General features: G+C 41.7%; 1 protein-coding gene across 2 annotated transcripts in view; it reads left to right on the forward strand.

Annotated features, from left to right (window-relative positions):
* Positions 1-16,282, forward strand: part of RPRD1B (regulation of nuclear pre-mRNA domain containing 1B) — a 77,209-nt gene that overhangs the window by 622 nt on the left and 60,305 nt on the right. For both annotated transcript variants that reach the window (XM_061437556.1, XM_061437555.1), the window contains exons 2-3: positions 5,035-5,164; positions 13,044-13,177. In XM_061437556.1, coding sequence (XP_061293540.1) covers positions 5,035-5,164; positions 13,044-13,177 — 264 coding nt within the window. The remainder of the gene's footprint in view (positions 1-5,034; positions 5,165-13,043; positions 13,178-16,282) is intronic.

The following is a 16,282-nucleotide window of genomic DNA, read 5'->3' on the forward strand; positions in this document are numbered from 1 at the left end:
TCGTCCGCACCCACTCCCGCGGCTCCTGTAGCTGCTTTGCTGAGCCTTGGCTTTCCAGGCCCGGGCCTGTGATCGATTGCGCTTGCTGAGGTTGGAAACAGTGTTATCCTCATTTCTCGGAGAAGGAAACCGAGGCCTCGGAAGGTTTAAGGTGCTTGTCTTAAGTTCCACCGACCGGGGCTCAGGATTCTCAGTTCATCCAGTCGTTTTCCCCCTCCGGCTTTTTCTGACACTAGTGACTATTATTCTCTCGGCCCCGTTGAGCGCCAGGTGGAGGGTACAAGCCCTGGCCTGTTGTGTGCCAGGAGCTGGCTAGGGATTTGAAGTAAGATTGCCCAGATCGAGCCCTGGCTCAGCCACTTTTACTAGCTGAGTGATATCGGGCAAGTTTCTTCTAAGCCTCTGTTTTCTCATCTGTCAAACGAAAATGAGGACAGTTGGCCCTTACAGAGGCTTTATTCTGTGCCAGTTAGTGTGCTAGGACCTTTCGTACATCCTTGTACTCAATGCTCAGCACTGTCCTGGGGAGTGGATATAGTCACTGCCATTACAGAGAAGTTAAGAGGCCACTCCACCTACACCTAGCCTCTCAGGCTCCTCTTCTCATGCAGGTCTCCTTGGTTCTAGATCCTGCTCAGGATCTGGCTGCCATTGATTGAGCTCAACCTGTCATGTACCAGGCACTGGGTTGGGTGCTTGAAAGCCTGTTGGCCCCAGAGGCCAACTGCCTCAAATCTAAGCCCGACTTTGTCATTTACTGAGCCCCGGCAGCTTAACTTCTCTGTTTCTCAGTTTCCTGATCTGTAAAATGAAGATGATGATAAGTGATACTTACGGTTCGTTTGTTCTGTGCCAAGTGCAGTACCCATCTCTTTACACACATGTCATTTTTTAAAATTCCCAGAGTTCTATGAAGTAGGAACTTGGCAGGTGAGAAAAAAGGAGGCTCAAAGGGTGTATGGTGAAGAGTAATCAGCCTAATCCACATGGACGTCTAGCATGGTGTCAGGCACAGTGTAGGCATTGGATGGATACCATGAGGGGGGATACTGGTGACTCCATGTGCGACACGGTCTTTGCCACAGTTGCTTTCAGGTGAGGAAAGATGGGCACCTACATAGCTGTCTTATGCCCTGGTGAGTTTCAGAGCAAAAAGCTGAGGAAATGAAGCTTAGCGCTGTTTTGGACAGCCTGTGTGTGGTAGACCTTTTATAGCATAGGAGGTAACTTTACATGTGTCCTCTGCTCTCTGTGAGCTCAGGATGTCACCCTGTTATGCAGATGAGAGAACCCATGAGCCTCGGATAACATCAGATTGGCAGACACCAAAATCCAGGATTCTTTGGGGAGACCCAATTCTAGTCCTCTGGCAGAGGCCCTCCCCCCAACCCCCTCCAGATATCACGTGTTGTACCGAGATGTGGGGGGGCAGCCCCCTCATCCTTCTAGGTAGTTGGAGAATAGAGCCTGGGGCTCCCAGAACCTCATTCATGGACCCCACTGTGCCACTCAGATCATCTGAGATGTGGGGAGAAAATCTGAATTGCCTCTATAGGATCCTTTCTAGTAGGATCTCAGAGGCATGTCAAAATCCATCTCAAATGTCACTTCTTTTGTGATGCCATCTTGATTCCCCACCTCACCTTATTTGAGTTATTGAGAGTAACAATTTAGAGTTCTTTTGTTTATGAAGCTCCTTAAACCCTAATCTTGTATAATGGAACCTTATGTTGTAAGTAGGTCAGCATTATTATCCCTGTTTTATAGATGAAAAGATAAAGATACAAAGAGATTAAATGCTTTGTTAAAGGTTATCCAGTTGGGACATGAGCTTTCTGTGATGAAAGAAATGTTTTACATTTGCTGTCCAATAAGGTAGCCTCTTGCCATGAGCACTCACAATGTGTGACTAAGGAAGTTTCAAATAAATAGAATGGAAAATTCAGTTCCTGAGTTTTGTTACGTACAAAGCAAATATTCATAGCTGCATGTGGCTAGTGGCTACCATATTGGACAATATAGGAGTAGAGGCTGGTCTTCCAAACCTCAGGATACAGTTTTCTAATACCCAAGCTTCCTTCATGAATTGAAAATGCCTCCACACTAAAGTGGAAAAGGATTTTGTGCCCCATCGTTCGATTGACTAGCCCTTTAGGTTCTAGCCCACCCTGAGTCTTTAAAAGTGGACATTTCTGTCTGTAGTCATTTCTTTAAGACACTCACAGATTGTCTTTATGCCTCCAAATATTTATGAGACTTTAAACTTTTTCCTTTTCCTGCTTGGAAATAGAATACTATTTCTATGCCTACTGTTATTTTCTTTCCATTTCCTAGGAATAAGTCTTAATTTATCCCTTTGGACTCTGTTCTAGGTAGAAGGACTCCCTTAATTTTTGAAACAATTTGGTGTAAGATACTCTGTGTTGTTGTTATTTAGTTGCAAAGTCGTGTTCAGCTCTTTTGCAACCGCATGAACTGTAGCCGGCCAGGCTCCTCTGTCCATGGGATTTCCCAGGCAGGAATACTGGAGTCGTTGGCCATTTCCTTCTCCAGGGAAAATGCTCTTAGATGAACATTTTTCAGTAGTGTTTTGTACCTTAGCCTGAATGCAGGTAAATAAACCTTTTTTAAAAAAGTTAGTTTCCCTAGATGTCTGAACTAGCCAAACAAGTGAAAATTTTTGGACAGCCAGTTACTTAAACCTTGCTCAATAACTGTTTCAACCAATTTGGAATGAGCCTCTGTAGGGAGTGAAAGAATCTGTACTGACATATTGGAAAGACACCTGAACAAGTGAGTTATCACCCAGGGCTGGAGTAGATGGGTGGGTGGGGGTGTGTGTGTGTGTGTGTGTGTTCTGTGTATTATGACTGTATTTTCAAGTATTCTAGGGTTTTGTGGGGGGTTTTTTGTTGTTTTTGTTTGTTTCGGCTGTGGCTTGTGGGATCTTAGTTCCCTGACCAGGGCTAGAACCAGGCCCTAGGCAGTGAGCGCTCAGAATCCTAACCACTGGACCACCAGGGAATTCCGTCTAAGACTTTGTTATATTGCCTTTGCACACATGGTGCTAATGTTGACTATTCAGGACATTGAATGTGGAGGGATGAAGTTTTATCCTAAACAAATTCCCATTGCTTAGTTTGAGGGTGATGAGAATTAATTACATCATAGATGGTGAAAACCTTGGCTCTGTGTCTTCTTAGCTATCATATTTGTAATAATGCACAATATATCAGGTCTTGAATGGCCTAATAGACATTTTGCAATATGGATTCTGGGCTTTTTTTTTTTTTTTAACATAAAGTATATCATATTTGTAAACCTTCACTTAGTTCGATTTGCTTTGTAGAAGTTCTGTTTTACTTCTGAATCTTCAGCTTTCATGGTGTTGTTTACGTGATAGTTTAATTTGCTGCAATATCCTAGAAAAAGGTTTACTTTTTTAAAAAAGTGCCTTTTGAAGAAAGCGCTTTTTGCTGTAATCATACCTTTGTAGCAACAGTGGCATATTGAAACTATTGACGCTTACATTCTGCTTTTGAATAATCATTAGAACAGTTAAAGATAGCTCAAGGTGTTCAATATTCACATCAGCTGGCTGTCTAAACTAGGTTATTACCAGAAGGTTAATACAGTTCAGTGTATCCATGTATAATTTTATGAGCATTTTAAGTCATCAGTTTAAACTATAACATGCCTTAAAAATCTTGTTTTTACCTGAGTTATTCTTCTGTACTACATTTTAAAATGTCAGATCTTATGCCTGCTGTGTCAGAATTTATGCATGCTGTGTGCATTTCAAAAGAAACAGAAATGGTTTCTCAGAGCAAGGAATAAGGACTAGTAATTCAGTGTGTAAAGTTTGACATAGGGTTTGCTTGAGTTTTTCAGGCACTTTGATGTTGAAGAAAACTTTGTTTTGAACTGATTGTGTTACAATTTATTTCTTACAAAGGAAAGCTGGGACCAAAAATGATATTGATGTAACTCCATGGTTGAAAAGTTATGTGCAGAGAAGCTGGGAAATTCAGTATGTTCCACTAAGCAACTGTAACTCAGATAGATTGCATGAGGTTTTTATGGTTTAATATATGATGCCATGTACAGTAATAGAGAATGCTGCATTTAGTAGGTATAAGAGAGAAGAATTTTTGTGGGAGCCATGGTTTTGCATATCCAGGTTTCAGACGTGTGTAGATTTTCACTGATTATGTAGCATTAACATGTATTTTTATTTAAGATGAATATCCACAGATAGGTACATCTAGAGATTCCTCTGAATTGTAGAGATGGTATCATTGACTGATTATGGTTATTGAACTGTTGAAAAAGAAATTCAAATTCTTGGTCCAGGAGCATAAATTACAAGAATCTATTTTAAAATTGAAACCTAACTCAGTCTTTCATTCTGTGGTATTTGATAGTTAACAGTGAGTTAGAAATGTTCCCTGGTGGCTCCGATGGTAAAGCGTCTGTCTACAATGTGAGAGACCTGGGTTCGATCCCTGGGTTGGGAAGATTCCCTGGAGAAGGAAATGGCAACCCACTCCAGTACTCTTGCCTAGAAAATCCCATGGATGGAGGAGCTTGGTGCAGGCTACTATCCATGGGGTCGCAAAGAGTCGGGCACGACTGAGCGACTTCACTTAGAAATGTTCATCTTTGCAACAGAATAAATGAAAATCTTGCTTTTAACATGTCTTCTGGAGAATATTGACTGCTTATCTTTTAGGAATCTTCTTTGGATTATTTTCATTTTTATTGCCAATTAATTGCACTGATTAAAATAACACAGAAATTAAGATGGCTTTTTTTGTTTCCTGTTTTTTTCAAAATTTGTATTCTCAGTCCTATTTTACTAGACACACCTCCAGGAGTTCCTTAAATTGTGGTTTTTTTTGTTTGTTTTCAAACATAGCTGTCTAGACCTCAAGTGGATAATGTTTGTCTTAGTATTCTTTAGGAGTAGCATAATGCAAAAGAATTGTGGATTGAGAATTTCCTTGGTGTAAGCTATCTTTTCTTTTTTTCCAGCCAAATCAAACAGAAAGCTTACTTTTCTATACTTAGCCAACGATGTCATTCAAAACAGTAAAAGGAAAGGACCCGAATTCACGAGGGAGTTTGAATCTGTCCTTGTGGATGCTTTTTCTCATGTTGCCAGGTATGTTTTATTTTTAAATGCATTACTTTTTCCCTTTTGTTCTTTTTTTGTGATAGCCTTTGTACCTCACCAACTTCATACTTAAAAGAGATGTGCTTTATAGAGAGTGTGGTTTTACATTTTGCCTGGGCCCTTGAGAACGCTCTCAGACATGTAAATATTTTGTTGTATTGAAGGGATTCAGTCTAGGACTTGAAGCACATCTTGTCTCTTAGAGGTACTCACTATTGAATTTATTTCTAGAATATGGTATTTTCCTTGGTTTGGCTGAGTTACCTCATTAGCTTATGGTCAAAAACCAAAGCTAAATTATACAAGGGAACCTTCCGGTAACAAAACCACGCTGTTTAGCAAGAAATTAGTTGCTTGTGCCTTTGTTTTTATTTACTTCCTTCTGGGTGTCTGGATGTCTAACTCACTAAAAATAGTAGTCGTTATTGTAACTGCAAAGATAGGAGCTATTAGTGTTAAAAGTTTCTCTGGCTCTGTCATACTGAGACTCTGCCCCTGTTGTGTTTTGTGACAGAGGACGGGAGCGTAGGGCATACCTATAGCTGAGATCATGGAAATTATACATTTCATTAAAAATTTTACAAATCATTTTTATTCATTTAAAAGCAAACTGCTTTTGACACCTAGTTGCCCAGAAGAAGCAAAGAAAAGTTACTTTTCACTAGAATGTTACTAAGTAAACATATGAAAGTAAACATCTTTGCCAAAGGAGACTGGCAGTGAGGAGACTAGTGGGTTAAACAGAAACTGTTCTAGGGTCTAGAGTGTAAGTGAAAGACCTTAAGTGTGGAAATATGTCTGGCATTCCGTGAAAGATTTGCAAAGTTTGAAAGAATGAAATGAGAAATTCAGAACATTTTGAAGAGATGACATCTAGCTTTATAGAGATGGAAACAAAATATTTGTTTGTCAAGTGACTTTTTTTGTGAACATGGCTACTGAAAAAGCAGAATGTGTTAGGAACTTGAAAACATGGAATCCTCGTAACAGTGAATAAACTTAGAACAGACTACTAGAGTAGCCATCTGAAATTGGAGAGAGGCAATTTCTTTGTTTGAGGAGATTTAGTTAACAGTTTCTTAGATGTGGGCTGCAGCTCTACCTCCAACACTGTCTGAGTGGCCTTGGATGTGTTACTTAGCTTTTTGAACCCGAGTTTCATTAATTGGTTAAAAGGGGATGTTACCACCTATCTCCTTAGAGTTGTTGTGAGGTTAAAGTAAAACAGTCTTTGCTCATTCATGGGAGTGCACTAAATTATAAACTCTGTGAAGAGAAGAACTGTTTCATTTTTGTTCTTTGCTGTGTTCCAGGCACTTGGTGCAGTGTCTGGCGTAGAGCTACTGGCTTACATAGCTTAGGTAACACCGTTTAGTCTTGATATCAGTGGTATCCCAAGAGCTGAGCAATATTGTTGCACAGCTTTGGCACAGAGTAGGGATACAGTAAATAGTCACTGAATAAATTAACTAATTTAGAGTATAGGAAATTGACTAAAATAATTCCTGTGGGGATAACACACATTTTCCTTAAACATTGAACAGTAATCATTAGCTGCCCCCAAATCAGAAAAGGATAAGTAGAAAGGGGTGGGAGAAGAGGGATGAGCAATACCAAGATTAAAAATTCCTTTTCTACTTGGTTTCATCTTAAAACCTATCCAGGAGACATTGTAAACATGTCTTGGCAAATTCCATGGCATCGTGGGGAAAATAGACCTGATCCTAAAAAACATAAAATAGGCCTGTTACCTTTCCTCTTTGCATTCTTCTAGTTCTTTTAAGCTTCTGTTTGGATATTATTCCCAAGATGCCCATGTTTCTAAGTTCCCTCCCTACTCCCACTCCCATTATTAGGATAGAAAGTCCAGCCACTCCACTTTGATCCCGAGGCACCTTATCAACAATGAGAAATGCTGTCTGTATTGTTTTTTGTGTGTCCAATTAATGAACAAAGATAGACCCATTAATATTGACTAAAATTGATTAGGAATCTCTTTATGATAATTTCTTACTTCCTCCTTCAAACCCCCTGCCACCTAGGTTGGGGGGAGGGGAACAAACCTCTCAAGTCTGGGAAAGCTTGCCAAGCTTGTAAGTAAATAAGTGTTAGTCGATCGTTTGTGTCTGACTCTCCTTGATCCCTTGGACTGCAGCCCCCTAGGCTTCTCTGTCCATGGACTTCTCCAGGCAAGAATGCTGGAGTAGGTTGCCATTCTCTTCTCCAGGGGATCTTCCCCACCCAGGGATCGAACCGGGCTGTCCTGCATTGTAGGCAGATTCTTTACCATCTAAGCTACAGGTTGGAACCCAAGCTCCTGGGAGTAGATATAATTTGAATAGCAGTTTAAGTAACCAGAGAGGCCAGGTGACAGTCACATATGCCCTGTGAGCCTTGGCAGAGTGTTAGGATTTTGTCCTGATGGGATGTCAGTGAGGGATTTTAAGCAGGGGAATGATGTATTCCAATTACTTTTGTTCTAGCATCCCTCCACTTTGGGGTGGAGAATGAATTATAAAGGGCAGGGACATGGGCATGGCGGGTCTTGCACTTGCATGGGGTAGAGATGACATTGGCTAGGACTCAGAAGCGCTGAGAAAATTACAGCTTTATTAAATGTGTATGGATAGATTTGTGTGGCCCACTCCCATGTAAAATCGAGAAGATTTGTGGGAATTAAGTGGAAGCTGGTAGTGAGGGAAAAGAGAAGTCAAAGAGCGCATATTTCTAGGTTCTTGACATGAGTATATGGATGACTGATGGCCCTGCTTACTGTGATGGAGATTGGGGTAAAGAATTGGTAGAGGAAATCAGGAATTTTGTTTTGGCTATATTAAGTTCGAGATGGCTGATAGATATTCCAAGGTATGATGCCAGATAGGCAGATGGATGAAATAGTTGGAGGCTCAGTAGGAAATTAATTTCTGGAGACATGAATTTGGAATTATCCCCCTATACATATTTATTTCCTGTTATAACAATCATGGGTCCCCAAGACCACTTCCAGGTTGGTGACTTTCTAGGAGGACTCACCGGACTTAGCGTGTAGTTGTGTTCATGGCTGTGAGTTATTACAGTGAAAGGATATAAAGCAAAATGAGCAGAGGGAAAAGAGGCAAGGGCTGCAGTCCAGAGGAGGCCAGGCATAAGCTCCCGGGGTCCACTCGTGGTGGGTCCCACGCGACACACTCAGTTCTTCCCACTTTGAGTTGTGATGGCACACGCCAAGTGTCAACTACCTGGGGGCCCATTAGAGATTTAGTACCTAGGGGTTTTGTTGGGGTTGGTCACAGGTATTCTTGGCCAAAATTCTAGACTCGCAGAAGAAAAGCAGGTGTTCAGCATAAAACCATACTGTTTGTACAAACAGTTTAAGCACAGAAAACCACCCTCTTCCATTAGGACGTGATGGGGCCATGTCTGAAATCCAAGTTCCCAGATGCCAGTCAGGGGCCAGCCCTGTGAGCAGGCCTTTGTCAGGGCAGCAGTCTCAGCCCTGCTGTGTTAACTCTTTTCTCAGTTCAGTTGCTCAGGCATGTCAGACTCTTTGCGACCCCATGGGCTGCATGGACGCCAGGCTTTCCTAACTTTTTTCCTATTTTCTACACAATTGCAAAGAACTGTTTCTGCTCTGCTGTTAACCTGAGGTGCTTTTGGAAGTGCTGAGGGTACTTAGCATTTCTATCCTGAGTAGGCCTGCCATTGGCCTACTGTGCATGGGATTAGAGAGAAACATACAAGCTATGGTGGGTGTGCCAAGGAAGGCAGTGCCCTTAGCACTGCAGAGGAAGACCTGTAACCTGGCTTGGCGGGCCCTCGGGTATCCAGCTGACACTTCAATCAGCAGTCCAACATGGGTATAACACATACTTTTCACTTTTTAGATTAGATTTTCAGTGGTTGAATTTATAATAATTAGAATTAAGATACATACTAAGTTGTGTTCCACAAAATAACTTATATATGTACTTATCTCTCAGTTTATTCATTGATAGGTGGCAAGGGGTTTTTTGGTGTTTTTTCACTTAAATATCTCTAATTAGAATGGACTTAGTACAACTTGAAAAGATAGCTCCTCCTATCATAAAATGATTTTATTGCTTTGGTTGTATCCAGTTCAGGTACTAAAGTGACTTCAGCTTCATTGGAGCTACTTATAGCAAAACCCCATCTGTAAAAAGATTTGTTGACTGTTGTGTCTCTGTCTTTGGACCTTAGGTGGCAAAACTTTGTTTTACTATAGTGCTCAAGGAATCAGCCTATCACGGTTAATTAGTTCACTCGTTAAACTAGAGTGCCCTTTTGGGCTAGTGGCTCAGACGGTAAAGCGTCTGCCTTCAATGCAGGAGACCTGGGTTCGATCCTGGGGTTGGGAAGATCCCCTGGAGAAGGAAATGGCAGCCCACTCCAGTATTCTTGCCTGGAAAATCCCGTGGACTGAGGAGCCTAGTAGGCTATGGTCCATGAGGTCACAAAGAGTCAGACACGACTGAGCAACTTCACTTCACTTTAGTGGCGAAAGCCTTTTGAAAATCTTTTGGTGATGACAGATGTGAGCATCAGTATCCACTGTCCGGTAGTGAGACTGCAGCTGCACTGCCGGCCTTAATGGAGCACCAGGCCACCTGCCTCAGGAATGGCGCGTGGTGTTTGGGTGGTGTCCCTCAGTCCTTTCAGGAATTTGTTGACATGATTGCTTTCTCTTTTAGGAAAATTTGCAGACGATGGATTTTATTTATTTGTTTAATTTAAAAAATACTTATTTGGCTGTGCGCTGTTTACTTATTTGGCTGTGCGCTGTCTTCATTGCGTCAGCAGGAGCTTTCCTTGTGGCGCACAGTCTTTGCAGCACGTGGGCTTAGTTGCCCCTTGGCATGTGGGATCTTAGTTCCTCTACCAGGGACTGAACCACATTCCCTCCATTGTGAGGCAGACTCTTAACCACTGGACCTCCAGGGAAGCCCAAGAGAACAGATTTCATGTTAAAATACCAACCAGTTAAACTCTGGTTAGTTGTGATTTTGTTGTTACAATAGTTAAAATGACTTTATTTTTCTAAAGCCTACATTTGATCACATTAGGGACTTTGTTGCCTCCAGGATAAAGGCCATAACGACTTAACAACAAAATAAGGTCCTCTATAATCTCAGGCCACTCTGTCTCTATCCCTCCAGTTTCTTCTGCTGTTTCTACATACTCCCTATACACTTCAGCTACCTGAATTACAGCTTCTTGCTCTTCACCATGTTCTGTTTTGGGGGTTCCATTCCAGGGAGCGGAGATAGCATGAACACAGCCACATTCACCAGTGGCAGCAAAATGCTGAGTAGAGAACACGGTTGAGTGTTCTAGAATGTGAAGATGTGGAGAGGTGGGGTGCTGCTAGATCAAGTCCTAGAGGTGAGGACTTAGACCTTGTTCAGTGTATTCCAAGCACGGTATTTCACAAACCCCAATGAATGAGCAGATGAATATTTAATTGAAATGACATCTGACATGAATGACCTCCATGTGGTAAAATAGTCTTTGAAAGCTAACTAATTGCCTGGCCTACTGAAACTTATCTAAAATTTTATTAAAAACATTGCAGTTCAGCATTTATTGTGTTTATTCTTGGGCATATAGCAGTTGGGGGAAGACACATCCCTGCCCTTGTGAAAACTACATTCAAATGGAAAGAGTATAAACAGGGAAACTATACATACAGCACATCCAAATATTAAACGTTGTGGAGAAAAATTAAGCAGGAGTAAGGAGTGTACTTTTAAATAGGAAGATTAGCAAAGGATTCACTGGAAAGGTGCTGTGTGAACAGACACACCTGAAGGAGAGCAGAGGGGCCTTGTCGGGCCTGAGCTGTGTCGGGTAATGTGGTTCCAGGCGAAGTGCAAAGGCGCTGAGGCAGGAGGGCCAGGGAGCTGCTGGGGAGGGAAGGGAGAGTGAGGACAGGAGGTGAGTCGGGGAGATGATGGGCTGGGCCAGGCGCTGAGGCAGGAGGGCCAAGGAGCTGCTAGGGAGGGAAGGGAGAGTGAGGACAGGAGGTGAGTCGGGGAGATGACTGGCTGGGCCGAGAAGGGCTTTGTAGGCTCTATTAGGCCCTTCACTTTTATTCTGAGGGAGAATAGGAAGAACTGTTGAAAGTTTGGAGAAAGAAAGTGACGTGTGAACTGCCTCCACAAGACAGGTAGGAATTGGAGTTTGAAAACTTGGGACTAGATGGAGGACAGGGTGGAAGTAGGGGGACTAGTAATGAGCCTGCTGCAGCCATTAGACCAGAAATGATGGCGACTTGGACCAGGCTGATAGCAGAGAAAGAGAAGGGGTTTGTTTCTAGGTGTATTTTGAAGATGGAGTAGAGATGTTTGTGTTATAAATATCAAGGTCATATCTTTAAGTTTTATAAGCTATCAGTGGAAAGTTTTCCCCCCTTTTCCTCATCCTGACCTCTGACTTTAAAAAAGGCTGAACAAAAGAATAATTAATTTTGCATGTGTCCTGATTTAGTTAGTACTTTGACCCCCCCAATTTAGCAAAATTTGCCACTAATAATTCGTAAGTAATACAATCTGACCAGATGACGCCAAAACCTCAGCTCACCTTTTAAGTTTTAAAAGTGTTGTCAGGGCTGGTGGTGGGTGAAGTTCCCACCTAAGTTGAACTTGGTATGGAGGGCTTCCCTGGTGGCTCAGTTGGTAAAGAATCTGCCTGCAATGCAGGACTTCCCAACTTCCCTGAGTTGGGAAGATCCCCTGGAGGAGGGCATGGCGACCCACTCCAGATTGTCCAACCCCCTAGAAAATCCCCCTAGACAGAGGAGCCTGGGGGGCTACCGTCCATGGGGTCGCAGAGTCGGACAGGACTGAGTGACTTTCACTCACTACTTTTTGAGGTTCTTGTTAAAGCTATTTATTGACTTAGATGCTAAAATGTCGGGGTATTTTTTCTTGTGTAAAGCCCCTCAGTGCTTCACGGAACAGAACAATTCATAGTATTACAGCGGATGGTGAGGGGATTTGTTTTCCTTTCGAAAAGTCTTTCCCCGACGCTTCCACTTGCTGCCTGACACTTTATGGTAAACAACTGTCTAACACTGCTTGTGAGCTATGGTCATTGCCCTGAAAAATGGTCTGTTTTAAGAAGAGTAATATGTCAAGAATAAAACTATCTAGCTTCTTTCATTCAGATATAAATTACAAAGAACTGTATTATGCTCCCTGTGTTCTAAGATTATCTGCTCCACACCTTTGTGTGAACCTGGAATGTAGACCTAGCAAGGAATGAAAATAATTATGAAGTAGTGAGTATAAAGTTGAGATTAGTCTTGACATATATATGTGTACAGTTGTATTTGTGCATGTTAGAGGTGTTGGTGTGTTAGCATTGATGCGTTGTTACAAATGTATTCCCCATTTTAAACATTTGATTTTAATCATTTTTTTCTCATCCTAAAAAGTTTTGGCCTGCTTTAATTTTCCAGCAGTATGTCTGGCACTAGATTTAAGTTAATGCATTCTAAAAAGCAGGCTGTCACAATTGATATGATTGGTTTTTGATAATTTTCTGTCAGTGAAAATGAGCCTTTGGCTTTTGCCCTATTTGCCTTTCAAAGAGGATAAAAGACACAGATTACTTTTGTAACATAATCCCTCTCTCTTCCCTACACACCACAGGAAGAATATAGTTTCTGGTGAAGTTTTGAGTATCCATTAATTACAGTATGTACCTTACTCTTCCTTCTGTTTTTAAATATGTAAATCATGTAGTCAGTTGTTGGTGTTTTCTGTTTTTTATTTTTTTTAAGTAAATCTGTCCTAATTAAAATAAAAAATCTTAAGCTTATATATATCTTTTCATCTTTTCTGGGCAGAGAGGCAGATGAAGGCTGTAAAAAACCTTTAGAAAGATTGCTGAACATCTGGCAAGAAAGAAGTGTGTATGGCGGCGAGTTCATCCAGCAGCTGAAGCTGTCTATGGAGGACTCCAAGAGCCCTCCCCCCAAAGGTAGAGACATCACCACATGCTTACAGCTCTTGGTCTTTGCCTACTTTCGAATCAAATATGAAAAGCTGCAGTGGGGGTTGCTGTGAACCACCAGCGATTGTATGATTCTTCAGAGAGAAATGCTCATAAATGATGGTGAGAATTTACATAGTGCTTACAGCGTGTAAGCCTGGTTCTCATATTCATGCTGTTCATCATCTCGTTCCCTGCCTTTTGCTCTGTACTCTCCTTGGGTCGCTCCTACCTTTCTGAGACTTTCCTTGCACAAGGGGAACGAACGACAAACTTGTTGAGAGTTCTAGGGAACTAGGAAGTACCCTGAGTAAGATTTTGTCCGAGCTTTGCCGTTAACTACTATAGGCTCTTGAATAAGTCCTTTAGCCCTTTTGGAACTTGGTTTCATTAAATATTCATGTGGTTTGGTGATGTACCTTTGACAGGTGTCAGCTGTCATCAAAAATTGGTTTTGGTCTTTACTGAACCAAGAATATCCTCAGGTAATGTGTACATGCATGTATGTGAATTTTGCCAAGTCCTTAAAAGCTATTTTGTTTTTTCCTTTGAAGAGAAATAAGACCAAACATTATTTGGTTCTTTGGCTTCTGGTTAGTTGTGATTGAATTCTGGTTGGCACAGCTCTCATGTGACTGCATATATACCCATTGCCTGGAGGATCAAGTCCGAGTCCTGACATGGTGTTCTCTTTATAATGTGAACTAGTCTCCTTTTCCAGATTCTTCTCCCATTTCCTCATATGTACCATATTTGGCCATTCCTAACAACTTCCCTTCTGAATGCTCTGTGGTTCCCCTTCCTTTGCATCTGCTGTTGCTGCTGCTCCTGCTGCTAAGTTGCTTCAGTCGTGTCCAACTCTGTGCAACCCAATGGATGGCAGCCCACCAGGCTCCCCCGTCCCTGGGATTCTCCAGGCAAGAACACTGGAGTGGGTTGCCATTTCCTTCTCTAATGCATGAAAGTGAAAAGTGAAAGTGAAGTTGCTCAGTCATATCCAACTCTTCTTGACCCCACGGACTGCAGCCCACCAGGCTCCTCTGTCCATGGGATTTTCCAGGCAAGAGTCCTGGAGTGGGGTGCCATTGCCTTCTCCGTTGCATCTGCTGTTACCTCTGCCTAAAATGTCTCTCTGCCCCCTTGTACGTGGTGAACCTACTCTTCAAGAATGCTACTCTGATTCTGACATCTTTGCCAGCTTGACTGGGTACATGTAGCCAATTCCCTCCTTGTTCCTCTAGTATTTTATACATGCGTCTGTAATAGAATTTAACCATGATTAGCACTTTCACTTTTCACTTTCATGCATTGGAGAAGGAAATAGCAACCCGCTCCACTGTTCTTGCCTGGAGAATCCCAGGGATGGGGGAGCCTGGTGGGCTGCCGTCTACGGGGTCGCACAGAGTCGGACACGACTGAAGCGACCTAGCAGCAGCAGCATACGTGATGATATTCATTCAACAACTCTTTATTGTATACCTTTCATGATCCCTTCCAGACCTGAGTTTATATGTGTTTTAAGGTAGGATAACTTTCCTGTGAAATTATAGGTTAGAGGCTTGATAAGAATGGCATAAGTGCTTTCAGATTGCAGATCATTGTTGTTTTACTTGGAGTTGACAGAAGACAATTTTGGGGTCGCTCTGAAGAGCAAGATACTTCCTATTTTGGATTCTGGCTGTGTTCGTGTTGTGTCCTTTGGAGGTGTTTTGAACAGCGTCGGTGAATTATCCAGCATTCTTTTCCCTCCTCTGACTTCAAGTTCATTGGTAAACAGTGCTGATTTCTTAAAAACACCTTTGGGCAAGTAGGAGAGCTCTGAAAGATGATGTTTGAAGCCAAGTGTTGAATTTCAATTCAGCAAACATTTGCCAGACATATGCTATGAGTAAACAGATCTGCTAGACAGTATAGGAAAGAGCAGAGAGGAGTGAGAAATAGTTCTGCACTCAGGGAGCAGTCAGACTAATTGGGGGATTTGTGGTAGCAGTAGATTTGAAAATAGCTCCATTAGGTTTCTGATTCTTTTTTTTTTGTCGTGTCTAGACATTAACAATAGAGACAATATTCCTTTACTGTGGAGGATGATGCTGATCCAAAGATAATTTCTCTTTTTCTAGTTTGTAAAGATGAAAACACTTATCAAAAGGTTCCAGCGTGTGTATTCGTCTCAGCTAACTCACTGTCTTCTCACTGTCTTCTTCAAACTTCAATTACCAGAATATTTTACACAGTCCTTTCAGAATGTTGATGAATTTTTCCAGAAGCTTATTTCCAGATTTAAATAGTCCATTTATATTGCAGTGTTAATTCATGAGTAATTCTTTGTCTGCAGACAGCTTTATAAAAGTTTACCCTTGGAATAAAAATTTTCTCGTGGAACTTTGGCAGTTCTAATCTTTTAGAATGTATGAGTTTAGGAATTTTTAGAATTGGACTTTTTTTGAGTTTATATACCTGTGATAGCTTATGGTGAACAGTGTCGGATTCTTGATCTCCGAAGAAGATTTAGCTACAGGACCAGGGACCAGGCTTGATCACTCAAGAGCTTTTGTGTAGCAGAGTTTCATTAACGTAAGACAAGGAACAGAGAAAGCTTCTGACACAGACATCAGAAGGGGGATGGAGAATACCCCCCTTGCTAGTGTTAGCAAGGGAGTTACATACTTTTTAATTATTACAATAAATCAAAAAAATGTCTCAAGTTTGTGAAAATTTTACCAGACCCACTCCCACAATTTACATTTTAAGATAACAGGATTAGCCAGAAGGTTTTCAGGAAGGAGAACTGCCCTCAAGCAGGATACATTGTTGGTTATATAATCCTTAGCAGAGTTTAAACTGAGTTGTGTAATCATCAGTTACAGACTTAAAGAAAAAAACGTTGTATATGACTAAGATTAATGAATGTAGAGAAAAAAAATGTTTGTCCTTTCCTCCTTGAGAACCCCAGACCCCTCTCTCCTCGGGGACCCCCGGAATTCTTATCAACCTGCCTAGGAATTGACTCGCTCACCTGTCTCTCAGGTACAGGACCCAGGGATTCTAAAGTTGTCGCTCTGTTCTTGGGAATACTCAAGTCGTTGCTTGTCT

Source organism: Bos javanicus, chromosome 13, assembly GCF_032452875.1.
Source record: "Bos javanicus breed banteng chromosome 13, ARS-OSU_banteng_1.0, whole genome shotgun sequence".
Classification (NCBI taxonomy): Eukaryota; Metazoa; Chordata; class Mammalia; order Artiodactyla; family Bovidae; genus Bos; species Bos javanicus.